The 22,404-nt window shown below is 49.4% G+C and overlaps 9 protein-coding genes across 9 annotated transcripts; 5 read left to right on the top strand and 4 right to left on the bottom strand.

Annotated features, from left to right (window-relative positions):
- Window positions 1–1,931: 1,931 nt before the first annotated feature.
- On the bottom strand, window positions 1,932–4,884 carry LACBIDRAFT_324813 (uncharacterized protein; the record flags this gene model as incomplete). Its single annotated transcript, XM_001878121.1, has 7 exons — window positions 1,932–1,982; window positions 2,167–2,557; window positions 2,862–2,974; window positions 3,007–3,036; window positions 3,076–3,149; window positions 3,391–4,071; window positions 4,125–4,884. The coding sequence occupies 7 exons, from the start codon at window positions 4,882–4,884 to the stop codon at window positions 1,932–1,934; spliced, it is 2,100 nt and encodes a 699-aa protein (XP_001878156.1).
- Window positions 4,885–5,077: 193 nt separating this feature from the next.
- On the top strand, window positions 5,078–7,292 carry LACBIDRAFT_315766 (uncharacterized protein; the record flags this gene model as incomplete). Its single annotated transcript, XM_001878479.1, has 7 exons — window positions 5,078–5,118; window positions 5,181–5,337; window positions 5,394–5,571; window positions 5,630–6,515; window positions 6,562–6,861; window positions 6,927–7,078; window positions 7,159–7,292. The coding sequence occupies 7 exons, from the start codon at window positions 5,078–5,080 to the stop codon at window positions 7,290–7,292; spliced, it is 1,848 nt and encodes a 615-aa protein (XP_001878514.1).
- A 141-nt stretch (window positions 7,293–7,433) lies between these two features.
- LACBIDRAFT_315765 (uncharacterized protein) lies at window positions 7,434–8,856 on the bottom strand (the record flags this gene model as incomplete). The annotated part of the gene is made up of 5 exons (XM_001878120.1): window positions 7,434–7,804; window positions 7,865–7,944; window positions 8,003–8,418; window positions 8,473–8,645; window positions 8,700–8,856. 5 exons carry the CDS (start codon window positions 8,854–8,856, stop codon window positions 7,434–7,436), a joined length of 1,197 nt encoding a protein of 398 aa, XP_001878155.1.
- Window positions 8,857–8,995: 139 nt separating this feature from the next.
- On the bottom strand, window positions 8,996–10,056 carry LACBIDRAFT_315764 (uncharacterized protein). Its single transcript, XM_001878119.1, has 5 exons — window positions 9,947–10,056; window positions 9,779–9,889; window positions 9,523–9,709; window positions 9,309–9,472; window positions 8,996–9,248 (listed from the first exon to the last, which is right to left on the bottom strand). The coding sequence occupies exons 1-5, from the start codon at window positions 9,987–9,989 to the stop codon at window positions 9,136–9,138; spliced, it is 618 nt and encodes a 205-aa protein (XP_001878154.1). The 5' UTR covers window positions 9,990–10,056; the 3' UTR covers window positions 8,996–9,135.
- A 165-nt stretch (window positions 10,057–10,221) lies between these two features.
- Window positions 10,222–11,983, bottom strand: LACBIDRAFT_247405 (member of major facilitator superfamily multidrug-resistance, DHA1 sub-family; the record flags this gene model as incomplete). The annotated part of the gene is made up of 7 exons (XM_001878118.1): window positions 10,222–10,457; window positions 10,513–10,986; window positions 11,077–11,237; window positions 11,292–11,391; window positions 11,446–11,641; window positions 11,691–11,750; window positions 11,813–11,983. The coding sequence occupies 7 exons, from the start codon at window positions 11,981–11,983 to the stop codon at window positions 10,222–10,224; spliced, it is 1,398 nt and encodes a 465-aa protein (XP_001878153.1).
- An 865-nt stretch (window positions 11,984–12,848) lies between these two features.
- LACBIDRAFT_315761 (uncharacterized protein) lies at window positions 12,849–15,296 on the top strand (the record flags this gene model as incomplete). Its single annotated transcript, XM_001878478.1, has 1 exon — window positions 12,849–15,296. One exon carries the CDS (start codon window positions 12,849–12,851, stop codon window positions 15,294–15,296), a length of 2,448 nt encoding a protein of 815 aa, XP_001878513.1.
- A 13-nt stretch (window positions 15,297–15,309) lies between these two features.
- LACBIDRAFT_315760 (uncharacterized protein) lies at window positions 15,310–15,585 on the top strand (the record flags this gene model as incomplete). Its single annotated transcript, XM_001878477.1, has 1 exon — window positions 15,310–15,585. The coding sequence occupies one exon, from the start codon at window positions 15,310–15,312 to the stop codon at window positions 15,517–15,519; it is 210 nt and encodes a 69-aa protein (XP_001878512.1). The 3' UTR covers window positions 15,520–15,585.
- A 925-nt stretch (window positions 15,586–16,510) lies between these two features.
- LACBIDRAFT_315759 (uncharacterized protein) lies at window positions 16,511–18,589 on the top strand (the record flags this gene model as incomplete). The annotated part of the gene is made up of 10 exons (XM_001878476.1): window positions 16,511–16,608; window positions 16,665–16,866; window positions 16,915–16,935; window positions 16,989–17,054; window positions 17,105–17,182; window positions 17,236–17,436; window positions 17,487–17,730; window positions 17,829–17,975; window positions 18,031–18,224; window positions 18,284–18,589. The coding sequence occupies 10 exons, from the start codon at window positions 16,511–16,513 to the stop codon at window positions 18,587–18,589; spliced, it is 1,557 nt and encodes a 518-aa protein (XP_001878511.1).
- Window positions 18,590–20,020: 1,431 nt separating this feature from the next.
- Window positions 20,021–22,333, top strand: LACBIDRAFT_315758 (cytochrome P450; the record flags this gene model as incomplete). The annotated part of the gene is made up of 13 exons (XM_001878475.1): window positions 20,021–20,194; window positions 20,245–20,316; window positions 20,374–20,488; window positions 20,534–20,571; window positions 20,685–20,750; window positions 20,806–20,905; window positions 20,958–21,100; window positions 21,154–21,370; window positions 21,432–21,471; window positions 21,524–21,787; window positions 21,835–21,921; window positions 21,985–22,104; window positions 22,162–22,333. The coding sequence occupies 13 exons, from the start codon at window positions 20,021–20,023 to the stop codon at window positions 22,331–22,333; spliced, it is 1,608 nt and encodes a 535-aa protein (XP_001878510.1).
- Window positions 22,334–22,404: the final 71 nt, after the last annotated feature.

Below are 22,404 nucleotides of genomic sequence, written 5' to 3'. Positions count from 1 at the left end.
ATAGGTCTTCGCCTCCTAGGAGGGAGCGAATGGATTCGAGGGAGAGGGAGAGAGACAGGGATAAGGGGTATGGAAGGAGGAGGTAATTTGGGAATGATACGATGGTCGAAACATGATCAAATGAGTTGCTTTGGAATGCAGTTTGATTTCATGAGATGTGGTACATTTCACCATGATGTCTACAGCCCATGTACTTGCTTATGTGGCACGAGTCTATGTCCTATGAACGTTGTCTTAGTTGGGTGGTAACACGGTTTTTTCAATATCAAAAAGCCAAAGTAGAGGATTGGAAAGGTAGAAAAGTCCTACAGATACTGGAAAATATTTGTCCAAACTTAACAAAGCCTGCCAATCAAAGTGTTAAACAAGCTCCGGGCCAGAATCCCAATCATCATCACCGTCGCTGTCGAGTGAAAGTGTCTCCAAGCCTGTGGATTTAGAATGCTCAAAGGCATGACATTGTATACCGTTGACCTCGTTCTGGAGTGACTCGAGATCTTGCAACAAAATTATGCCAAATTTGAGGTTCATCTCGTCCACAACACGGCTGGGTGTCCATAGTGGTAGAGTGCACGCTGAAATATTACCGTGCCTGCCTCATACCAAAAATTCGTCATCACGGCGATTTCTTAAGATGTTGAGAAAACAGTCACATGTCGGGCAACAACGTTTCGATGTTCCAATCACCGATCCAAAATGCTGTCACCGCAGGAAAAGGAAACGAGGATCAGAGGTCAGAAATAAACAGTAAGAAAGATATTTCACCTCCAGGTCTGGCAATATTTTTATCTCTTTGTAGTATTGGGTATCACCTGGAGTCATGAGGCTCTTCGGAAAGGCATGAAGGAGGAGACTGGCAAGATAGGCTTCACAATGAATGGCACCCTTGAAGGGCTCATTACGTGCCAAATTGAGGAAAAAGTTGGTGGCACTAGGGTGTTGTTTCAATTTTTCCCTCAGAGCCTCAATCTCTGCATCTTCGCCGGTTTGCTTACATTCCCCATCTTCAATGTTTCCATCTTTGACAGCCAATACACCCTTTTCAAGGAATTTGCGTATGGTCAAGTGACGGGTGAGTTTGCCAATTGAGTTTTTCTGAGCTTGTTGATGGAGTGAGCCTGATGTGGATGGAGATGGAGTTGTATATGAAGAGATTTGAGTGGACAAATCGACTGAGAGTGTCAGCTGCATCAAAATGAGAGACCATGAGCTGCAACTAGGCTATGTAAGACTGCAGCTTTTGTGGGGGTAGGACCCCATCAAAGTCTTCTTCCTGCCCTTGTTCATGCTTGTGGGTTGACACTCCTGCACTGGTATGAGGGGGGTCATTGAGCAAGTGTTCAATGTTTTCCAAATGCATTCGGAAAGCACGGCCTTTGGCTAGCATCAGAAGTGCATAGCTGTAGTATCTGAGTTGTTCCACTGCCCTCTTGTGACTGAACAGCCATTCGGGACCACTGTAGGAGTACTTTGTATCGGGCAACAGTTCAGGACCACTGTCGGAGGAGTTTTTACTGGGGACTTGTAGGTTTAAAATGTGCTCGAAGCGATGGAAGAGGACAAGTAGTAGGTCATGAAACTCGGTACGGTGTCGTTGGTGTAGAGCTCAATGTTCCCTGACACTGTCAGGCTTTCATCAACCTTCTTGAGTAGGTGTTCAATCGTGGTGCCCAACTCGGTAGGGCTTTAGAATAGTCTCCAGGAAACGTCGATCACTATCAAACTCATCTCGGACATCACGTTCAGCCCCAGAATGATTGTCTGTTGCTTGCTTTCGGTCCTGAGACAAAAGCGGAATGTCTTTGACTCGCTTCAGAGAGTCAAAATACGGCCTTGAAAAGGTTTTATTGTTGAACCAACGTGCAATTTTCTTGTACGACATTGTAGTTATGTATAGTGAGAGCTTCAACCAAAGATTGATGGGTTTTTCATTAAGAATCTTGCACAATATCCAGAGATGGTCGTTTAATGACGGTGTGGTCCTGTTTTATAGCATGTGAGTAAAGATTGCAATGGAGTTAGTAGTACACTGCATTCACCAATTTGTATGAAGTGCAGATATATAATCAGCTGCACTTCGCTGATCCAGATCATGTGGTGGTGATGGAGAAATGATGGTGGGATGTACGGTTTCAGAGGAAGGCAGGCTTGCAGGAATGAATGGACCATTAGTGGCAGCCAAGATCTGCCAATAAGATTCGTTGTCACTGCAGTAACACCATGTTCAGCAGCGGCTAGATGAGCAAAGGCATCAGATATCTTGAGTATTCGGCGCTTAGACCTGCTCTGTATGTGATCGTCCAAGTAATCGATACGCTTGAGTTGTGTTGCGCGTGGAAGCTGGGCGAGCAGCGTAGTGATTGTCCTGAAAGCGAGGATGTTTTCGGGGATGGGTGCTAATGTTACATCAGAATCGTTGGGAATTTTCTCGCCTTCGCCCGATGGCTTGAGCTCGTTGAAAAGGTTGTTGAATTCGGACATGAGGAATGGGTTAAAGATAGAAACTTCAAGTTGTCGTGACCACAAGTCGAGCTCCCTTACATAATCCTTTGTATGACTTCGCGACAACGATATTTCTGCAGACAATAGGCGTCTTACATTGTAACAAAACAATCCAACCAGAAGACATGCAATGTAAGTAAGTTTCCAAATTTTAGTCCTAAGTATGAAAGGTAACGGTCAGGCCTTTTGACATTGGAAAGCGAGCTGTGCACATTCCAAGGTCCTTAACACCTGCTGAACACTTGAAGCATAATTGAATAGAACGAGTGGTCACAAACACAAAATGACAGCTTGTCCGGGGAGGTAGCCCACTACAAGATGCAAGAAAGTCGTAAGTGCCAGTCGTGATGTCGGCGCACAGTGCACTGAGAGTCGAGAGCAATTTGACGGCAATGGTTGAGAGATGGCCCCCTAAGAAAACGCAGTCAACAAGGCTTTCTTCAGGTACTACTAGGGGTTCCTGTTTCTTGAGCTGCCAACATGTGAGTAAAAACATCTACTTACTCTAGCCTCCTCGAGATTGTCCTTACTTGGCTATAGTAGGAGGCCAGGAAGATTTTATAGAGCACTCACGAGTCGTCTATCCTCAAGACCGACAAGACGCGAAGGCTGACAGTACCCGCCAGCCCACAACCACGTAACGACAGCTGTTCCGCATCATACAATTGAGTGATGTTTTCCTGTTAGGAATTTAGAAATAAGTACATGATGCAAACCAAAAAAAAAAAAAAGGTATGTAAAGCAAACGAAATAAAGCAAGCAAAAAGTATCAATCATCATCATCATCATAATCCGAAGGTGGAATAACCGCAATCCCAGGGCGCGGCGAACTCGCAGCCCGACTCCTCGTCGAATTCCTACTAGCCGCCCTAGACCTCGAGCTCAAACCCGGATTCGGACTCCCATGAGCACTCAAATTCCCAGAATGACTCCTCGCCCTCTGCTGCTGCCTCGCAGCATGATCCCTCGCCTCCTGCTGCGTCATCGGGAACATATGCTGACACCTCAACACAAAAGTGCACGGCAGCGGTGCCCCACATATCCTCTCCACAACCGCTTCGTTGTTTTCTATACCCCCAAACGTAACCTTATCCCTCAAAAAGTCAAGCCTTTTCATCCCTTCGCCTAGCGTTCCACCAGGCACGCCATTCGTCCGGGACCGATTATGCCTATACGCATCTGCCAAGCTCCGTTTTTGAGGCGCAGACAAACGATCATAGTCCTCTTTCTGCGTCAACCTCTGCATGTCATGATAAATGGCCTCAATAACTTCTCCACACGTCACGCCCGTCCCCTCCGTCTGTGCGCGCACCTCGATCATCCACGGATAAACCTCCGAGATGATGCGCATCGAGGAAACGCGGGGGAATGTGGCTGGTGCGTTTCGTCCGTTGGACCAGGAGACGTGTGCGGGGTCCGTGGATCGTTGGACTAGTGAGGTGTGGAAGAGCATGTTCCATTTGAGGAAGGCGCGTTCGGGCCCGGTGTCTGGGACGGGTTCTATGAGTGGGTTTAGCTTGACTTCGGCGCGGACGATGCGGATGAGGAAGGGTTCGAGGACGGGTCCGTCTGTTTTTTTTTTCTGGTTCAGCTGTTGGGAATAGATAGAAGAAGTGACGTACAGTGATCACCAGTCATGAATGGGTCCATACGATCACCGACGTGTGTTTCTGCACGGTGGAGGGGACCATGCATAGGCGGGGGTTGCGCGCCTCCTGCTGGTGGTGGTTGTCCACCCAAAGCTTGTTGTATCCCCCATAAATCAGGCTGCATTGCAGGCCCAGGGGTAAAGTGCTGAGCAGCCCATGCAGGCGGCATACCAAATCCCAGCCCGTACCCAGGTGCACTCATGGGCTGTTGTTGCGGTTGCTGCATTGGTTGCCCACCAAATGCTGGATACAACGGCCGACCTCCCCCCGCCGTCCAGGGCGTACCAAATTGCGGTGCAGCTTGTTGTGGAAGAGGGGCAGAATACATGGGCTGGGAATAGGATCCAAAGGGAGGAGCGGCAACGGGTGGTACGGCCCACTGTGGTTGACGCTGTTGCTGTTGCGGTTGTGCGAACGGGTAGGTTGGTGGGTAGCCTGTATAGTCCTGCGAGACGCCCGCAGGGAAAGCAGAAGCGCTAGGCGGGAGCGGCGTAGGTGGGATGAAGCCGGGTGCTTGACCGATGGGGCTCATGTAGGGCGGGATGTAGCCACCATTCATGTTAACGGCGGGGCTGGTTGGGTAGACGGGGTACGCGCCCGGGTTGGAGTATTGGTACCAGGTCGGACTGACGGGTTCGTTTGGGTTTTGTTGGGGTATTACGGGGGCTGAGGGTAGTGGCGAGTTGTGTGGGCTTGGGAGTGGCGGTATGAATGGTGTTACATTTCGGGACATGATAGATTTTTATTTGATTGGGTACTGGGTAGATTCGAGTCAGTGGGCGCGGTACGAGGCCTGAGGGCGCTGGAAGGCAAGTTGGATTGACTCACGTAAATCACTCGGTCCCCAGAAGTAAATACTGCGCGTAAAACTGAACGCGATTCTTGATAGAGATCGTAAGACGATTAATGAATGAGCTGGGTATAGGATGGTGAGGGGTAATATAGAGAGCGCCTCTTGTGGTAAAGGGCAAGGTACAATCTTATCTCTTGAAAGATCTTATCATCTACCATGTTCAAGAAACCACTCAGCAACCTCAAAACCTCTGCTCCCCTCAGATCCTCAGACAGACGTAAACTAAAACAGCGCATTGAATCCACTTTCGGTTTATCCTCAGAAGACGGGGACATCTTGGTGCCAGACGGGATTTTATCCTTGAAATTCAGCACACACCTCAACGAACCAGGCGTAAGTGCACTGCTGGACATTAAGCAGCCAACGGCGAGGACTGAATGGTTTTATAGGTAGCTTACCTATCACCAGAAGGCGATCCTATCTGGTTTACCGTGGGCAGGGGGTCAGACGAGCTCATTCCAACCATTTACACACTATGGAAGAAGCAAGAGATCCTACCGTTCCTATCCACGCCAGCAGCAGTCATCCCCGTCCTCGTTGGAGGCGCAGACCTCATGATTCCAGGAGGTCTGTTATCCGCCTTTCCTGTCTCCCCAATTTGTAGACTCACATAGTTTCAAGCCAGTCGTTCACCATACCCCATCCTTAGTCGAGGGCCAACTCGTTGCCATCCGTCAATATACGAGGGAAAATGAGAGTGATGTCTTGTCCCCCTCTCTTGCGGTTGGACGAATGGCACTTCCTAGTGACCAGCTTCGCGATGGGGGCAAGGAGAAGGGAAAAGCAGTGTATGTCGTGCATACATGGAAAGATCGTCTATGGGAGATGGGCTCAAAGCCAGACGTGCCGGAAGGGAGTACCCTAGACCAGCGAGACGACGGTAATGAGAATGCCATAGAGGGTGCTAAACCCGCCACTCCACCCCCAAAGAGCCAAGCTCTATCCTATACCCCTCAAGAAACGACCAACCTTTTACTCAAATCCCTCCTCCAAGCCATCTCAACGACCGTCTCTTCCCTCCCTCCATCTTCCTTCCCCATCCCCTCAACACTCCTCTACACAAACCACATCCTCCCCTCCCGTCCCGCCTTCCCTACACTCGTTCTCCCCCCCTCCGCCCTACCACCCACCACCGCTGAAGAAGAAGAAGAAGAAGAAAACAAACCACACATCGACCCATCAGAACTATCCATAAAATCATCAAACCACAAATCCCTCACTTCCTTCCTAAAATCCGCCGAAAAACAAGGTCTCCTAACACTCAAATCCCCACCTAAACACAGCAATTCCCCCGACATCCTCATAACGTCCATCAACGGCTCGCACCCACTCGTAGCGGACCACCAGGCGTATGTGACGGTTGGTGATCTGGAGAAGACGGCGGCGAAGAGGGCGAAGAAGGAGGAGAGGGAGAAGGAGGAGGAGAAGAGGGGAAGGGGGGAGGTGGGTGTTAGGGAGCTTTGGAAGCCTCATTTGGGGAGCTTGGATCTTTTTGAGGGGTTAGGTGGGAGGTAAGCGTTCACATTATATTATCGAGTTAGACTGATTGTTGTAAAGTAAAACGGCACTGTACACTCTCCCAGAGATCAAGACCCTCCTAAACACGTACATAGCTTCCAAGAACCTGGTTAACCAGAACGATCAAGCGTACATCAACTTGGACGACCTTCTTTATTCTTGTGTGTCTTCGAAAACCAAGGGCAGCAGCAAGCCGAGTAAAGCTGGAGGGGGAGGGGGGGAGGAAGAAGCGGCACCGATGATGAAGTTTATGAAGCGGGACGAGTTGACGGGGAGGGTTACGGAGAAGATGCAGAGCTGGTACGAGGTTCGTGTGGAGGGACGGGAGGTGGTGCGCAAGTACGTCCTTCTTGCTTCCTCTTTTGACTTTTTCAATTTACAACTAAGTTCTAACATCGTCACAGAAAAGGCCCACTGAAGCCCATCCAAGTAACCATCAAAGTAAGACAAGGCCGGAAAGCGAGCACGCTTATAGTTGGGTTTGAGCCCTTTTTGGTCGTGGAGGCTGAAGAGATGGCGGAGGAGTTGAGGAGGGTGTGTGCGGGTTCTACTTCTGGTTCGTGTTTCCCCCCTCTTTCTCTTTCTCTCTCTCTTTGGTGAGTTTGTGGATGATGAATACTGACTATTTGTTACCAGTATCCCCAATCGCAGGTAAACCCGCCGGTTCGGGCGTCGAAGTCTTAGTGCAGGGTAAACAGGCCAAAGCGGTCACGGAGTATCTAGTAGGGAAGGGAATACCGAAGAATTGGATCCAAGTTTCGGGGAAGTAGGTAGTAGTAGTGTGTAAGACCGGAACCGGAAAAATAACAGAATCATTGAAGTGCTCAAGAACACGCTGCTAATATCGATTGGTCTGAATGACCTCTGTTCAAGAATACCTCCAACCTCGAGTATATCTTAGTAACCACCGACTAACTAGCTACACTCCCTGCACTTACGCCCCCATCCCTCTGATTCTGATTCTGATTCTTCTTCCGTTTCTTCTTCTTCTGCGTCTCGAGGTTCGAATTCGACGGCGCACCCTCTTTCGAGGGGGCTTGTCCTTCGATTCCACCCTCCTCCCTGACTCTTTTTTGAGGCCTGGAGTCTGTTGGGAGAGCCGGAGTGGGAGTTGGTGCTGGAACTGGGATGTTAATTGGCGCGACTTGTGGCGCTGGGGTTGAGCTCTGTCCTATTGGGAGTGGGGTTGTACTTGGTCCAGGTGCCGCTGGGACCGGCATTGACCCTTGAGGTATCACGAGTTTCGGTTCTGACAAAACGGCACGGTAGGTTTTACGCGTTTCTATCACCCAAAAACGAATTAGCGGGAGTCATAAGAGAAAGGGGGAGAGAGAAGGCGTACGAGCTCTCAACACGAGTGACTTCGGCGTCTTTGTCGATGCTGCGTGCGTTGCGTCTTGAGGAAGACCCAACACCGTAATCCTATCCACAAACACCATAATCAACATCGCGATACACACAAAAAAAAAAAAAAACTCACAAATTCCCTACATCCCTAGGCGCCCTCAAATCCGCATCATCAACCACCCCACCACTCACAAGTACGCCCCGTCCCTTCGTAACTCTAACCAACTCCCTCGCAGCAGCCCACCAATTCCTCCTCGCGCTCTGCCCATTCTCAGCAGCCCCAGCCTCCACCATAACACCATCATTCTCGCCCCCCAGCGCACCGACGTAGTTGATCTCAAACACCGCGCCGTTCTTGATCGCCGTGCGCACGAGGGTGTGTTTAAGGTGGTATGGTAGCCTAGGGAGGGTTAGTGGGATGGAGATGATGTGTGCTGTTAAGGGGGAGGGCTGCGTGTGTGTTAGGCAGGCTAGGGAGAAGGTTGCGTGCGTTGTTGGGATGAGGGATATGAGGTCGTAGGAGTTGAAGAGGGCTACGCTGGCGTTGATCTTTGATTTGAAAAGCAGTCAGAAAAGGGAAAAGGGGTACCGAGGGTTACGAACCAACCCGAATCCTTTCTCGCTGTCTTCGTCTAGGATTATATTCAGTCTTTTGAGGTAGACAATCCCAGGACGTGATTTAAGCTGCGAAAGCAGCCCATCGAGCACATTGACGTGTGTTTTCGAGTCTACCTTCTTGTTGACCGTTTGGCTGAATGCGAGGACCGTGTATCCTACTTGATGATTGAGTTAGTTCATTTATGGTGGTTTTGCGTTAGATTGTGACTTACAGTGGATGAGGAGATCGACATGGGCTTCAAGAGAATTTATTTGAGCGATGGTAAACGACGCCTGCGTGGTCGCTGGTTGCTTTCCTTTGCCCTTCTTGGACGTGCCCTGGCTGGGACTCTGGATATTGGGAACGGGAACGTTGAGGTCGAAAAACATGCTAAATTGCATATGTAACACGCGTGACGCTAACAAGGAATCCAATCTTATCTTATCGTGAACCCAGCTTTTGGAGAGGCAATAAGAAAATCTATTACAAGATTCCGAGAAATACAGGACCACTGCGATACATTCCTCGAGAAGGTGAGTTTGATACATCCAAAGAAAAGCAAGGAGATAGAGCAAGCAAGACGTAAAGATCCCCGGAAATCAATGGGGTATGGTAAGGAAGCAATGCGCGCAAGATGCATATGCGCATAAAAGATGGATAAAAAAGAATCAGGGCACCAAAGTCATAACAAAAACGTTAGGGGCCTTGAAGCCCAACCGTGACGTGGTATAAGTGCCGTTCAACTTGAGCCCTTCAAAGAATATCCTTTCCCTCAGCCAATCTGTAGCATAACAAACGCGATGAAGCTCTGTGCGCAAGTGGGGAATAAAACCAAACGCACCAACACGCTTGTACCTGTTCGGAGGAGCCGCAGGGGTATAGTACATTTGTTGCGGCCATCCCGCAGCCTGAGAGAGGTTGTGCATCGCCGTGCGCTTCACTTGTTCCTGGAGCCTAGGCGGGAGTGCACCAAACTCTACATCTGTCACATAATGGTCTGTATAGCTGCACCATCGAATGAACAACGGAATTTAGAGAAGGCGCAGACAACGCACTCTTTCCAAATCATCGTACACACATCCCCCATCGTCACCCCTCTCTCATTTTTTATGATCGTGCACCATGGACTGATTTCCGTGATAATCATAAGTTGTGCCACTCGTGGTAACGTTGCCGGTTCATCTTTCGCTGTGAATGTGAGATCGCGATCGCGTGCGTTGTTGTTGAAGCCACCCGTTTGACCTGAACACACACCCCATTTATCAAGTTCAGTAATAGTATAACGGCAACAAGGGGGGTAGGATGGGTTACCGGTGACCAAGTTAAATACGAGGTGGAAGTTGTGTTGGTTCGCTAGGATGGGGTTGATCTCGAGTTCGGTGCCGAGAAGATAGAGATCGGTCTGTGAGAGGACTGGGCCATCTTCATCCACACATGATCAGCCAGTGCAGTGGCGAGGAGAGGCGAAGAGCTGCGTACAAGCTGTCCCTGGCGCCCATTTACTGACTGCCTGGTCCCCCATTTAATGGGCGGTTCTTCACAGGGGTTTCAAGGAGCTCAGTTGAGGTGGATGGGATATATGGGTGCGTCGGTGCACTTGGTCGGGTCCGCAGAGGATATCAAGGGTATACACGAGTAGTTAGTGGGAAAGAGGGAGTAATAAATACGGAGCATTGCATCGGCACGGCCTTTGCAATATAGATGCGTTCCGTTTATCTGATCCTGATTAACCCTATAAAGCACTTTTGACATCATCATCCCACAGAAAGCCAACTAGCCAGGTACAAGCTTCCTATCGACATTATCCACAAAGCTAGATACACCGCATAACCCCCGAACAGATGGCGTTCAATGGAGAAAGACAGTAACGCAGTGGAAAACAAGGGCGCAGCGATACGGACCACAGCTACCAACGTCTGCGCAAGCCCATTTGTCGCACCTAGAGACCTCTTATTGGGTGCTCCTGCTGTTATGAACATGTAAATACATCCTTTAACCCGTCTCAGATTATCAACGATGATCATAGAATCGTTGAATCAACTCACCATATCCCAATTCCATAACCATCGAAAAAGCCAGTTGACAAACCAGGAAGAACCAAATCACTCCACTTCCTCCCCCACTCCTCGCAACGACGTTCATAAGAGGGGACAGCCCAAACATTGGTAAAAACATCGCCATCGCAGTCAAGAAGATATTCTTGAGCCCAAACTTCCTCACCAGCACACCAAGGAAGAACGTCTGGAACACCGCGTTCGCGGCTCCGTACGCGGAGAGTACAGTCCCAATTTGTCTGGGGTTGAATTCTAGACCTCCCAAAGAAACAGGCATGGCGAGGAAGAGAGGCTGGATGGCGTTGGATGAAGTGTGCAGGAATGCGATGGAGGTGTAGTTGAGCACCGGGATGAGAACTCGGAGGTTGAGGAGGTCTCGAAGAGGTACGGGGTCTTCCGTGGTGGCTTTCGTGGTCTCTTGATTGGACGGCGGAAGGAGAGGCTCAAGATCGGATTCTAGTTCGTCTGCCTTTGGTGGGTGTTTGTAGAAGTAGCATCCTGGAACGGTCTTTTCGAAGATCAGGGTTTAAAATCATCCATGGTGGACAACCAGACGAACCTCGTTCATGAGTCCAAGAGTGATGAAAAAACCCACGAGAGAGATAGCTGCCACTGTAGCGCACGGAAGAAAATAAGGATTGGCTTTCCAAAACTGACCAGGGAAGATAGTCGGGAAATGTTCTTGCGGCCTCACGAGCCATCCGCCAAGGAGCGACCTAAAAACTTAGCTTGTCGATCTCGGTCAATGACTGTAAATAACACTCACTCACCCAAAAGAACTCCCTACAGACCAGGGAACGTGAAGCAGGGCAAACGCATCTGCACTATTACTAGAATCCGTTATCTCACCAACAACGCTCTTTATCACGCCTAAGTAAACTATCCCATCAGGGTAGTTACGAACGATATGAAGGAAAGACGCACCGGCATTGCTATTCAACGCTCTGAAGATACATCTACTTACAACGAGCCCCCAGAACGTCTTCGAAAGTCCAAAAGAAATCATAGAAACTGCCAAAGCGGCGGTTCCAAGCAAGAGAATGGGTTTACGCCCGATGATGTCTGAGACGCGGCTCCAGTACATTACGGTTACGAGGGATATGATTTGGCCGACCGAGTCCTGTGCCATTATAGATTCACTTGGACGAAAGATGGATTGGAGGACTTACCATCAACCCAGCATAGTACCCCACTTTCTCTTTGTTTCCTCCGATGACTGACGTGATGAGCTGGAAACAAGAACCAGCCAGTTGGTCACTGTGAAATGACGAGAGCGACAGAACGTACCTACCTCGTTGAGAAACGGGAAAACAACGAACACCGATGCGCTCTCGCAGAATCGAAGTAACAGCAGAGTGGCGATCTGCCCCGCTGGCAAGGGTGTACGATATCGACTGGTCTGTGCACCATGGTCAACCTGCGTGTCTTCGAGTTCTGGGTTGGTGTACGTAGACACCGGCATGGTGAGCGAGTTGGAAGGGTGGGTAGATGTGGAAGCGAACAAGTGACATTGCACGCGGGATGGGCGCGCTCAGCGACGTGACGAGGACACTTGTCCCTTGGCGTTCAGTATCGTTCGCGTCATATACTTAAAGTATCTCTGGCTGGTGGCGGTCGATGCGTACTACTTACTGAGTACGTCTCCTCACCATCCTCGAGGGAGTTGGTGACGGGCCGTCTCGGCCCGCTGCCAAGATTAAGTAATGTAACTCTTTCAAAAGTTTGTTTTTTCCGTGACGGTTCGATTCTCGAGATGACAACAAGCTAGTACTAAGACACACCGGAACTCTTTCAAAGTTCAACCATCCCAGATCATGGATACCTGGCCGTTATTCCCCTCTGTGAGTCACCTTGCGCTTTGGCTTCGTATCTATTTGGACGAACCCCTTGTGCTTTATGATAAGACAGGGCTGTGATGTGAAGAGCAACCTATCTGCAGTCCGCAAAGCGCTCAACAAAGGCGGCATGTTTGACATTCAATGGATCTCACGTTAATTCCCTCTGCTCTCTCCGTGCCATGCCGCATTTCTTCAAAGGAGCTCGTAACTTTATCGTTCAAGGTGGCTGGTTCACAACAAGCAAGGTATATATTAACTTTTCATATATTAGGGCGCGGTTTCTTTGTTAGAATTTGAGCGCTGACTGCCGGCCCCTCGCTGCACTGTGTTCAGGTCAACAACTACACCTTCAGCCTCATTCTCTTTGCCGTAGTGGGCGGACCTCCGCCAGCCAGAATAGCCCAGGCAGAGCAAGCAGAACGCAGTGCACTCACGGCGTCCGTCGCAGCAAACTCGCCCCAGCACCTCATTACTTGTCATCGGTCACTCATGGTGCCGGTGGGCGGTGTATTCGTAGCTGTGGTCGTTAGGCTGATAGCTACTCCCACCGACCGCAAAATCCTCCTTTCCAGTCCGCCCCCGTCCCTACCACCTGCTCTCTTGCTCTACGGTCGCGATGAATTCATTCAGGATGCTGTTGGCAAAATCCTACAAAGATCCGAGGTCAAGAAACACGTAGCCATCAGAGCTGGCCCTGGAATGGGCAAAACTGCAGCCGCCACTGGAATCATGCACCATCCTCGTATCGTTCAACATTTTGGGAACGCACGTCACTGGGTTGATTGCCATGAAGCATCTGATATTCTAGATGACTTGAAGGCCCAAAAGCTCCTGGATTTCATTACTCACAGCCTTGACCTCGATCTCACGGCGTTAAGTGACAGCCGCAAGAATATCAAATATTTCCTGGACAATAATGATGTCCCCCGTATCATTGTACTAGACAACTTTGAAACCGTGTGGGAGCCTCCCAGCGCACAGAAAGAGACTGAGGGCGTCTTGACATTCTTAGCCCGGTTCCCTCGGCTCACAATTATCATTACAACTCGCAATGCTCATGATCCCGCCACCCATCGTGGTGTATTGTGGCACCAGTTTGAGTCCATCCAACCACTATCATTAAATGCATCAAGAATGCTGTTCACGAGCCTGTCTCCCAGCAAATCTATTGACAGTCGCCTTGATGCTCTCCTTCGTGCAGTTAATTACATCCCTCTACCTATCGTCCTCATGGCATCATCTGCACAAGAACACTACACGACTTCGATGATCCTGGAAATTTGGAACCGTGGCCTATCCAAACACAATATCAATGAGAGCCAGCCCAACTATGATGATAGTGATCCCTTGAACAAGCTCGACCACTCCGTTGCCATTTCCCTTAACGGTCCTTTGATAAAATCCAACCCAAAAGCTCCTGAGCTCCTCCGTATTATTGCAGGTCTACCTGGAGGAATTGGACGCAAGAATCTCCAGAGAATTGTTCCACTGATTGATGATGTTGACCGTGTGGCAGCAGTCCTTATCCGAACCTCCCTGTTAATGAATTCTCCTGATGTTCTGCAAATGCATTCTACAATCCGTTACCACATGCTTCGCAATTATCCCCTCAATGCCTCCTACAAGGAGGGCGTTGAGGCATTCTACTTCCAGCTGATCCATAATGCGAGAGGCAATCCAGGAACTCAAGGTTTCATAGAACATATTCGCAATCTCTCTGAAGAAGAAACCAACGCCGAAACACTTCTTCTAGATGCTTTGGAGCACAATTTTAGCACCTCAGTTTCGATCTCCCTGGATTACTCCAACTACCTCACATGGAACGTACCGCGCCTAGATGTACCCAAGAAGACTTTGGAACTGGTAAGAACTTATCAGCAGCTGAGAGATGCAGATTCATGGCTGCCCCTTGCCCTGCTACGCCTTGGAACAGTATATTTCAGACTAAATGATTTCCCTAAAGCAATTGAGGCTTTACAGGAAGCTCTGGGTCTGTACGAAAAGCTCAATGACTTGAATTGGGTTGCCCAAGCTCAGTTTCTACTCGCAGATATTGCCCGCCTTCGAGGTGAACACGCTGTTGCTTTTCAATTATTTTCCGAGGCATACAAACGTTTTGAAGATGTGGATGATGCTCGTAACATGGCTGCTTGCCTCCGCGGGACAGGGATCACTTACTTCCTGGTTGATCGTCGCCCGGAGGCACTGGACACGATCTCAACGGCGCAAAAGACATGTTCACCTGAAGATTACACCTGCATCACCGACTGTGAACGCGAATTGGGAAGGATATACAGAGTTGACAACCAGACGGAGTCAATCAGGTTGTCTGCAAAGGCAAGGGACTACTATCTGGTTCACGGCCCTCAGAGGCATGCCTCGATTGCTCTATATCAGAAATCAGTCGCCCTATATTTGCAGGGATACTACAACGAGGCAGAGGTTGGACTCGACGACGCATTTCAAGAATTTAAGTCCTCAAGGAATGACGGGCAGATGGGTTACTGTGTCTTCCACCTTGCTGAACTGAATAAGATGCGAGGAACCTACCGCAATGGACTGGAACTGTACCGCCGTTCCGAAACCATGTTTGAACACATGCAAGGAAACAAGTTCATGGTTGGCCTCTCTCTTAGAGGGCAAGCTGAACTATACGCCAAGCTTTGCCAGCCAGACAAAGCAAGGCAGGTATATAACAGTGCCCACACCCTTATGAAGGAGCTAGATGTAATCGACGAAGCAACAGTCGCAAATGACATTCAGAACATAGATGTCATCTGTGATCCCGCCATATGGCGTCGTAATGTGATTTTCAAGCATCTTCCCTTGTTCCTCGCGTGCATGGTCATATGCTTGCTACTTGTCCGGAGGCAGTGGCGTTATCCGAAGAAAAAACAGCTGCAAGATAGGTCTCTGGAGCTAGGGCAACAAGGATAGTTGTCGGACTAAGATGAACCCGAACCTGAACAATACTAATCTGTACGTGGGCCCGAGAAAGCCTTCGAAAGTCCAAGGAGGCCATAGGGCGGCAAGAGGATGGCTAGGTTTACCCTGTCTGAGGCAACTTCAGTACGTCATTACGCCGGTGTGGCATGCAATTCGGCCGACGGAGTGCTGTGCATTTTCGTTGGGATGGGGAAGGATATTGGGGGGCGTATGAACTCAGCGTAGTACTTACCCCACCTTGTCTCCGTTTCCCTTGAGGACTGAAGTAATAAGCGTGAAAACACACCAACCAGCCACTTACTTCTAGAGCTTTCCAGCGATACTATTACGGAACGGAAAAATTGCAAGGAACAACCGACGCGCTCTCACAGGATCGGAGCAACAGCAGAGAGGCGATCCGTGCTAGCAAGGGTGTACTACGGCGTCGGCTGACCTGCACACCATCAGCGTGTCTTCGAGTTCTGGGCTGGTGTGCGTGGACAGCGGCCTGGGAATGCAGGGGGAATGGCGGATGCATGTGGAAGCGAACAAGTGACATTGCAAGCTGGGTTCAGGATTGTAAGTAGTGACAATGCTAGCCGATTTTCCAAATTTTGCGTCTGGCCGGTGACAATCAATGTATAATACTTACGACCGTCTTCCTCATCATCCTCGTGCAGTTCTTCGATAAAAGATAAGTCAGTGACAGGCCGTTTCGGCCAACTGATAACTCTTAATCCGTCCACATTCCAACTTAGTTGCTGTGTACAGCTCGGTTGCCGTTGCGCCCTCCAGTATGCGCAAATCTTGCTCGCCATACCCCATGTATGGCCAGGAACTTCTTCAAAAAGCTGCATTACTGCCACGCGGAGTCTATGTCGCTCTTGGTACGACACATTTGGCATATCTGTGATCGGTATATCATTTCACAACTCGTGTTCACCTCGAGGCAGGACAGGCAGGCAGCTCGGAGCCTTAAATACTCTTTTCCGTCAAACCCTCCCCATTCTTTAACCCCCCAGCCAAGAGCTCCGTTGACCGATCCAGGGATCGTCATACCACACCCATTTTATTCTACGATGTGAGTCGTTTACAAGACTGGCAAGCTTTTCAAGTCATCTAACACACGGGCTTCTCGACAGAAAGCACAGAGTAACCACCTACTTAACAGCGACGTTCGCTCACACGTCTGATCCGTTTATTCATCAAATATACGACCAGAACCCATGTTCCCTGTTAGCGATTTCAACTTTGTAGTTGCTGGGATTGCTACCTTTGCGGCTACTGTTGGATACGCCTGCTCTCGCAGACTGAGCATCAACTTGTTAGTGTCGTTTCTTTACTGTGTTTTACGCGCTTTTCTGATGGCGTTTGAGTCAGTTTGGATATCCCAGATTCATCGGTGGCGTCAGCTCCAACGGATCTTGCTTCGAAAGAAGCGAAAATGGAGGTCAGGGTACAAGATCAAGAACGTGATTCAGCAACGGAGGTAGTTCAGGACTCTCCGAATGCATCGAGCCAAAGCAGGCGGAACTCCCTCAAGCGCAAAGTGCCTCACGATGGCTTCGACGAACCGAGTCCTGTTAGTTTCTTCCGCTGCAATTACTCTCTCCTGCTCAACGTTATCTAGCAGGATCTCGGGTATCCGCACGTGAGACTAACGATAATGCCGAGTCCTTTCTCTGCTGATATCTGTGCCTACAGAACCTTGTTAACATCTATCCCAACAAACGAAGCAGGACTCCTTCAACTGACTCGGATAAAAATGATGTGAGTTACCCGTTTGCCTGCTTTGTATATACAACTAATTCAATCCTTAGGCCCCAACCGAAGCTCCGAAGGCGGAGCATTCCGCTATATCACTAGCAGCAATGATTTCGGATGAGGATGTTGACATTGTACGCCCGTGTTTTATACGATTACATATCCACAACCCAACCAAGAACTGCAGCCTTTCGTTTCCGAGGATCCAGAACCGGTTGTGGCGACTCCCGCTGCGGAGCCTCCCCGAACGCCCTCACCATCACTAGAAGAGTCTGCCCCCAAAGCGCCCCCGCCTCAGCACCCAGCACCAGCTTCTCCCGCGCTACCCTCAAAGCCCCTTCCTGCAACAAGGCCCACAACACCTCAACCATCTGCATCTTTCGGATCGGTATGTTTTCCCCCAATTATTCAAATTGAACTCCATTCACATTCGCGCAGCCCAATCCATCCCGCGGTTTCGCCTCGTTTGCAGGATCCACCTCGCCTTTCGCTTCCTTCAACAAGTCGCAATCTCCTCTGAAGAACTCGCGATCTATCTGGAGTGCAAACTTCGAAGAAGAGCCCTCCGATGCTTCGCCATCGAGATTACCAGATATTAGCAAGCCCAGCACGCTGCATGTTGTCCCCAAGAAGCATGCTATCGCTGCGGTCGAGCCCGCCTCTAAGCCGGCGACTTTTACACGTCAGTATACAAGTTCCCACCCGCCCCTTATCACCCGCCTGCGCAATCCACCAACAATCTCGGAATATATCAACCCTGTCCTGACATACCTCTACCAGATATCACCGGCGAAGAAAACGAAGACGTCGAGCTTGAGCTGAAAGGTGTCAAGTTATATGTGAAACGCGGGAGCAAGCCCTTCTCTGATGGTATGGTCGGCCATATCAAATTGCTATCGGACAAGGAGACACTCGAGGAACGGCTGCGTAAGTTCTCGTCGGTCTTTGCCACCTCCACACCTACTGAGTTGATATCCGCAAGTCTTCCGACGGGAGCCGCTCTGGAAGATATCCATGAACATCCGTGTGAAGCCTACCGTGCGGTGCACGTTTGACGCAGAAGAAGGCGTAGTCAGGCTCGTTTTGAAGGAGTCCGTTGGTTCCCAAGAAGCTGGGTCAGAGGCCCAGTCGGGGGCCAAGGAACCTACCCAGGAGGTTGTAATATATGCACTCAAGGTACGTATCGTCCGCCTTAACCCGAGAGCGTCACCCTCACGCAACTTTTAGCCTGGAAGGTCATGCTCGAAGCAGGACTTCAAGGAGTTTGCAGAGTCGCTTTTGCAGAGCTCGCACTTCAAACCTTCCAGAACTGCTACGCCAACTGCTGCGTCATCAACATAATCATCAGCCTAGGCGTGCTGGTTCAACATGCGCGGCAACCAGGCCGCTCTTCCACCCGCCTGCGGGACTTGAGCTCCGTGCGAGGTTCCACACCATATGCCTCGCCCTCTATTTTCGATTTCATTTTCTATGTCGTCGCGTTTTCGCGACAACCAACCATTACTTACTTAGGATTTGTATGCCTACTTACGCCGGCGTAAGGTAGCTAAGACCACCTCGGCACCAGGCGCGCTTTTTATGACCATGATGACGGTGCATTCTCTACTACGTTATAGTAAGCTTTGTATATTACTTACTGTAATTTTCTATGTCTGACTGATAACGGTGACTGGAGAGATTCTGGGGTAGTGAAATCCTGAATGCAACGTTCACCGAATCTCAATCCCGACGTTTCAAATACACGATGAAGGCGGCCAAGTATCCCACTGCGTGCAGGTGCCGGACTTTGCTCAACATAGTGTGTTGTACTTCTCTTGTTAGAGATGTCAAGGACTCCGTATTTCAACACTTTCAAAATTTGGTGACTTCAGAAGACGACTGGCGCAAACTAATATCGTTTTTGGAACTGTCTCTGATGGACACGAATTTTGTACTTGCTGAAATAGGCTCTGGATGAGCTACTTGGAGCGCCCTGTAATGACGATCGGGAGGAAGGTGATGGAGGGACCCCAAGAAGCTGCCTGGGGGGGGGGGGGTCATTGCGTTATGGGTCATATAACCTTGCCGTCAGAGATCACCACTCCAAAAAAATTGAACGAAGATGAGTTCGGGGACACCAGAGCCGAGGGTGTTTTGGAAATCCCGGTTGTCGATGGATTTGGAGTGTTGTTGGGGCCAATCCAGTCCCCAGTGCCCCCACAGGGTCAAATCGAGAGCAGGGTGGCGAACTGTCCAACGATGTGGGACGTCGACTGACGACCTGTATATCGTCTTGTGCGACTTTGCGTTCTGGAATGCGCGCGCGATGACCACGACGCGCTATCGTGCTAGACAAACTTTGACATGCCATGACATGGATGCTCGTTGGGTACGCGCCAGAAGCGAACCATCAGCGGAATGGGCGCCTCGACGACACGAGGAGGACATATCTCCCCAGGGATATCGTTACATAGTGTTCGCGTTGCCTTAGGCAGTGGGTCGATGCAAAGTCAAGTTAACGTAGTGACACAGTACTCTTAGTCGAACCACACCATGATCAACCAATTCGCTGGGCAACGACTTGAACCTCGCTCATCATCACGCTCTCGCTGAGCAAGTATCTTGCTCCTTAAATCCCTGGGGTGTCTTCAGTCGATAGGCAAAAATGAAAAGCGTTTATAACGACACACAACACATCTGCGAGAGCTCCTTCATTTGCATCTTGTGAGCAACCTGTGAGTCCCACAAAACGAGAGAATGTATCTCAGAAACACGACGTTGACGTAGTCTGGGGAATAGATGTGTCTTGGATGTGTCTATAGACTGCGTCGAGACCTGTGTTTGCACTGCCAAAGCCCGCAGTGCTGATAAGAATCTGACCTACATAATTGACAACTATTTAGAAGTTCTTTGGGCTACAAGGCCAACTCACTTGATCCGTTGATCTCTCCTTCAGGACGTTTGTGCGCTGGCAACCTAACCGACAACCAAGAATGCCAAGTGGAATCGTCCAACTCTTGGGAGCCTTAATGGCAGCATCTGGTGTATACGGGGTGTACAAGCTCGCCAGAGTCGCTTACGGACAGTGGAATTCACCGCTGAATATCTTACCAGGACTCCCATTCTCACAGCTGTTCCTTGGAAACTTGAGAGAGATTTGGGCTGAGGTTAGCCTTTGTTTTTTTGTTTTAAACACAGCTTGATTAAAGCGGCTTAGGAAGATTCGATGGAACCTGGTGAGTTGATAGCGAAGTATGGGACGACGTTCAGGTTTAGAGGTGTCCTTGGGGTGGGTGTTTGCTGTTTTGAATAATATAAGTGCTGAAAAGGTGGCCATGATGAACAGAGGAAAAGATTGTACACCATAGATCCGAAGGCTTTGAATCATATCTTAATGAATCCCAACGACTATCAGAAACCAGAAGCGTCAAGATATGGCTTGACATCGATCATGGGTGCAGGTATGGGCGAATAGCAAACTACATCAAGATGCTGAGACTTTTCAGGCGTCTTGGTTGTTGAAGGGGATAAACACAGGCAACAGGTAGGCTGTCATTCGGGATTTGCAGGTTTATTCGAACGATGTTTGACGTAATTAGCGTAAAATTATGGTGAGCATTCTCCCTGCAAAGTTGATTCCTCCTGAAATGTCGTCAGAACCCTGCATTTGGACCAGCTCACGTCCGCGAGCTCACCGAGATATTTGTCCAAAAATCAGTTCAGGTGACTTTTATGGATTTTTATTCCATTTTTACATTCTTGAGAAAAATATCTTCAGCTTCGCGATATCTGGGCAGAAGAGATTTCAAAAGGGCAAGGACAGATCGATGTCTTGTCATGGCTCAGCAAAACGACTCTCGACGTCATCGGTCTAGCCGGTCTGTTTATTTCCTTTGTCCCACTGTCACTGCCTTGCAAACCAATGCCTAGGCTTCAATTACGAATTTGACTCGTTAACACGCGGTCCTGGTGAGGACGAGCTCAATGACGCATTCTCTCACATCTTGCATGCTGCAACAAACGTCAGCGTGTTCGCGGTTCTTCGATTTGCCTTCCCCATTTTTCGGAGCATTGTACGTAAATTACCTCATATTCGAGCAATTGGTTCTGATACCCCGAATACCAGCCTGCACCAGGAGATGCAGCTACGGAGAAAGCCCGCCGTACGATGTGCCAAATTGGAAGCAATCTCCTCGCAGATAGCAAGGCGGCTATTGAACAAAATAAGAACACGGACAGGAGCTCTGGCAAATCGAAGGACTTGCTCTCGCTGTTAGTAAGAGCGAATACTTCCACTGAGTTAGCAGATAATCAGCGTATGTCGGACGAGGACGTTTTGGCTCGTGCGTTCATATCTAAGCAATTCAATAAAACCATCTCAACGCTTTTTTTTTTCAACAATAGAAGTCCCCACATTTCTGGTTGCGGGTCACGAAACCACAAGGTAAACCCTTTTAATCTACCCTTTGCCTTTATATAGAACAATTCGATTTCAGCATAGCGACAACGTGGGCTCTTTTCGCCCTCACACAAGCCCCCAACGTGCAGGTTAAACTCCGGAATGAACTGCTCAGTGTATCGACTGACAATCCAACGATGGAAGAGCTCAACGCTCTTCCGTATCTCGACGCTGTTGTGCGAGAGACACTCCGCCTTCACGCGCCTGCATCGTCCACGGTTCGTCAGGCGATGAAGGATGACATCATCCCCTTAGCCACTCCATTTACTGATAAGGAGGGTGTGCTCCACCACGAAATCAGGTCTTTTATTTTACTTATTCTCAATTATTTTGTTGATCAGACCGCAGAATCGAAAAGGGTCAGTCGCTCCGCATTCCGATTATACAAATCAACAGGTCGAGGTCGATTTGGGGTGAGGACGCGTTTGAATTTAAGTGAGAAACGTCCTAGCTATTCGTTTTGTCGAAATTATGACCGGTGTATTTGCTAAACTCCAGACCGGAGCGATGGGAATCGCCGCCTGAAGCAGCGTCTTCTATACCAGGGGTCTGGGGTAATATGCTCACATTTCTTGGTGGGCCGCGTTCTTGTATTGGGTACCGCTTCGCTCTCGTAGAGTAAAGTTTTTTTGTTACCTGTTCTGGGATAATTATACTAATCTCGGATTGTGATAGGCTGAAGGCGCTGCTTTTTACCTTGGTGCGGGCGTTCGAGTTTGAGCTTGCGGTGCCAGTGAAGGATATCGTGAAAAGATCGTCGGGGCTTGTTCAAAGACCCGTACTCTTGACGGACCCGGATGGTGGAAACCAGATGCCACTGATCATGAGGTCTTTTCAACGACTCTAGTTCTATTGTGCTGGACAATGTATGTATAATGTGATACTATGTATACCCTGTCCTCGTGGTTCAACGTTTTG

This window comes from Laccaria bicolor, genomic scaffold (assembly GCF_000143565.1).
Source record: "Laccaria bicolor S238N-H82 LACBIscaffold_6 genomic scaffold, whole genome shotgun sequence".
Lineage (NCBI taxonomy): Eukaryota > Fungi > Basidiomycota > Agaricomycetes > Agaricales > Hydnangiaceae > Laccaria > Laccaria bicolor.
This window is presented reverse-complemented; position numbering and strand designations above follow the sequence as displayed.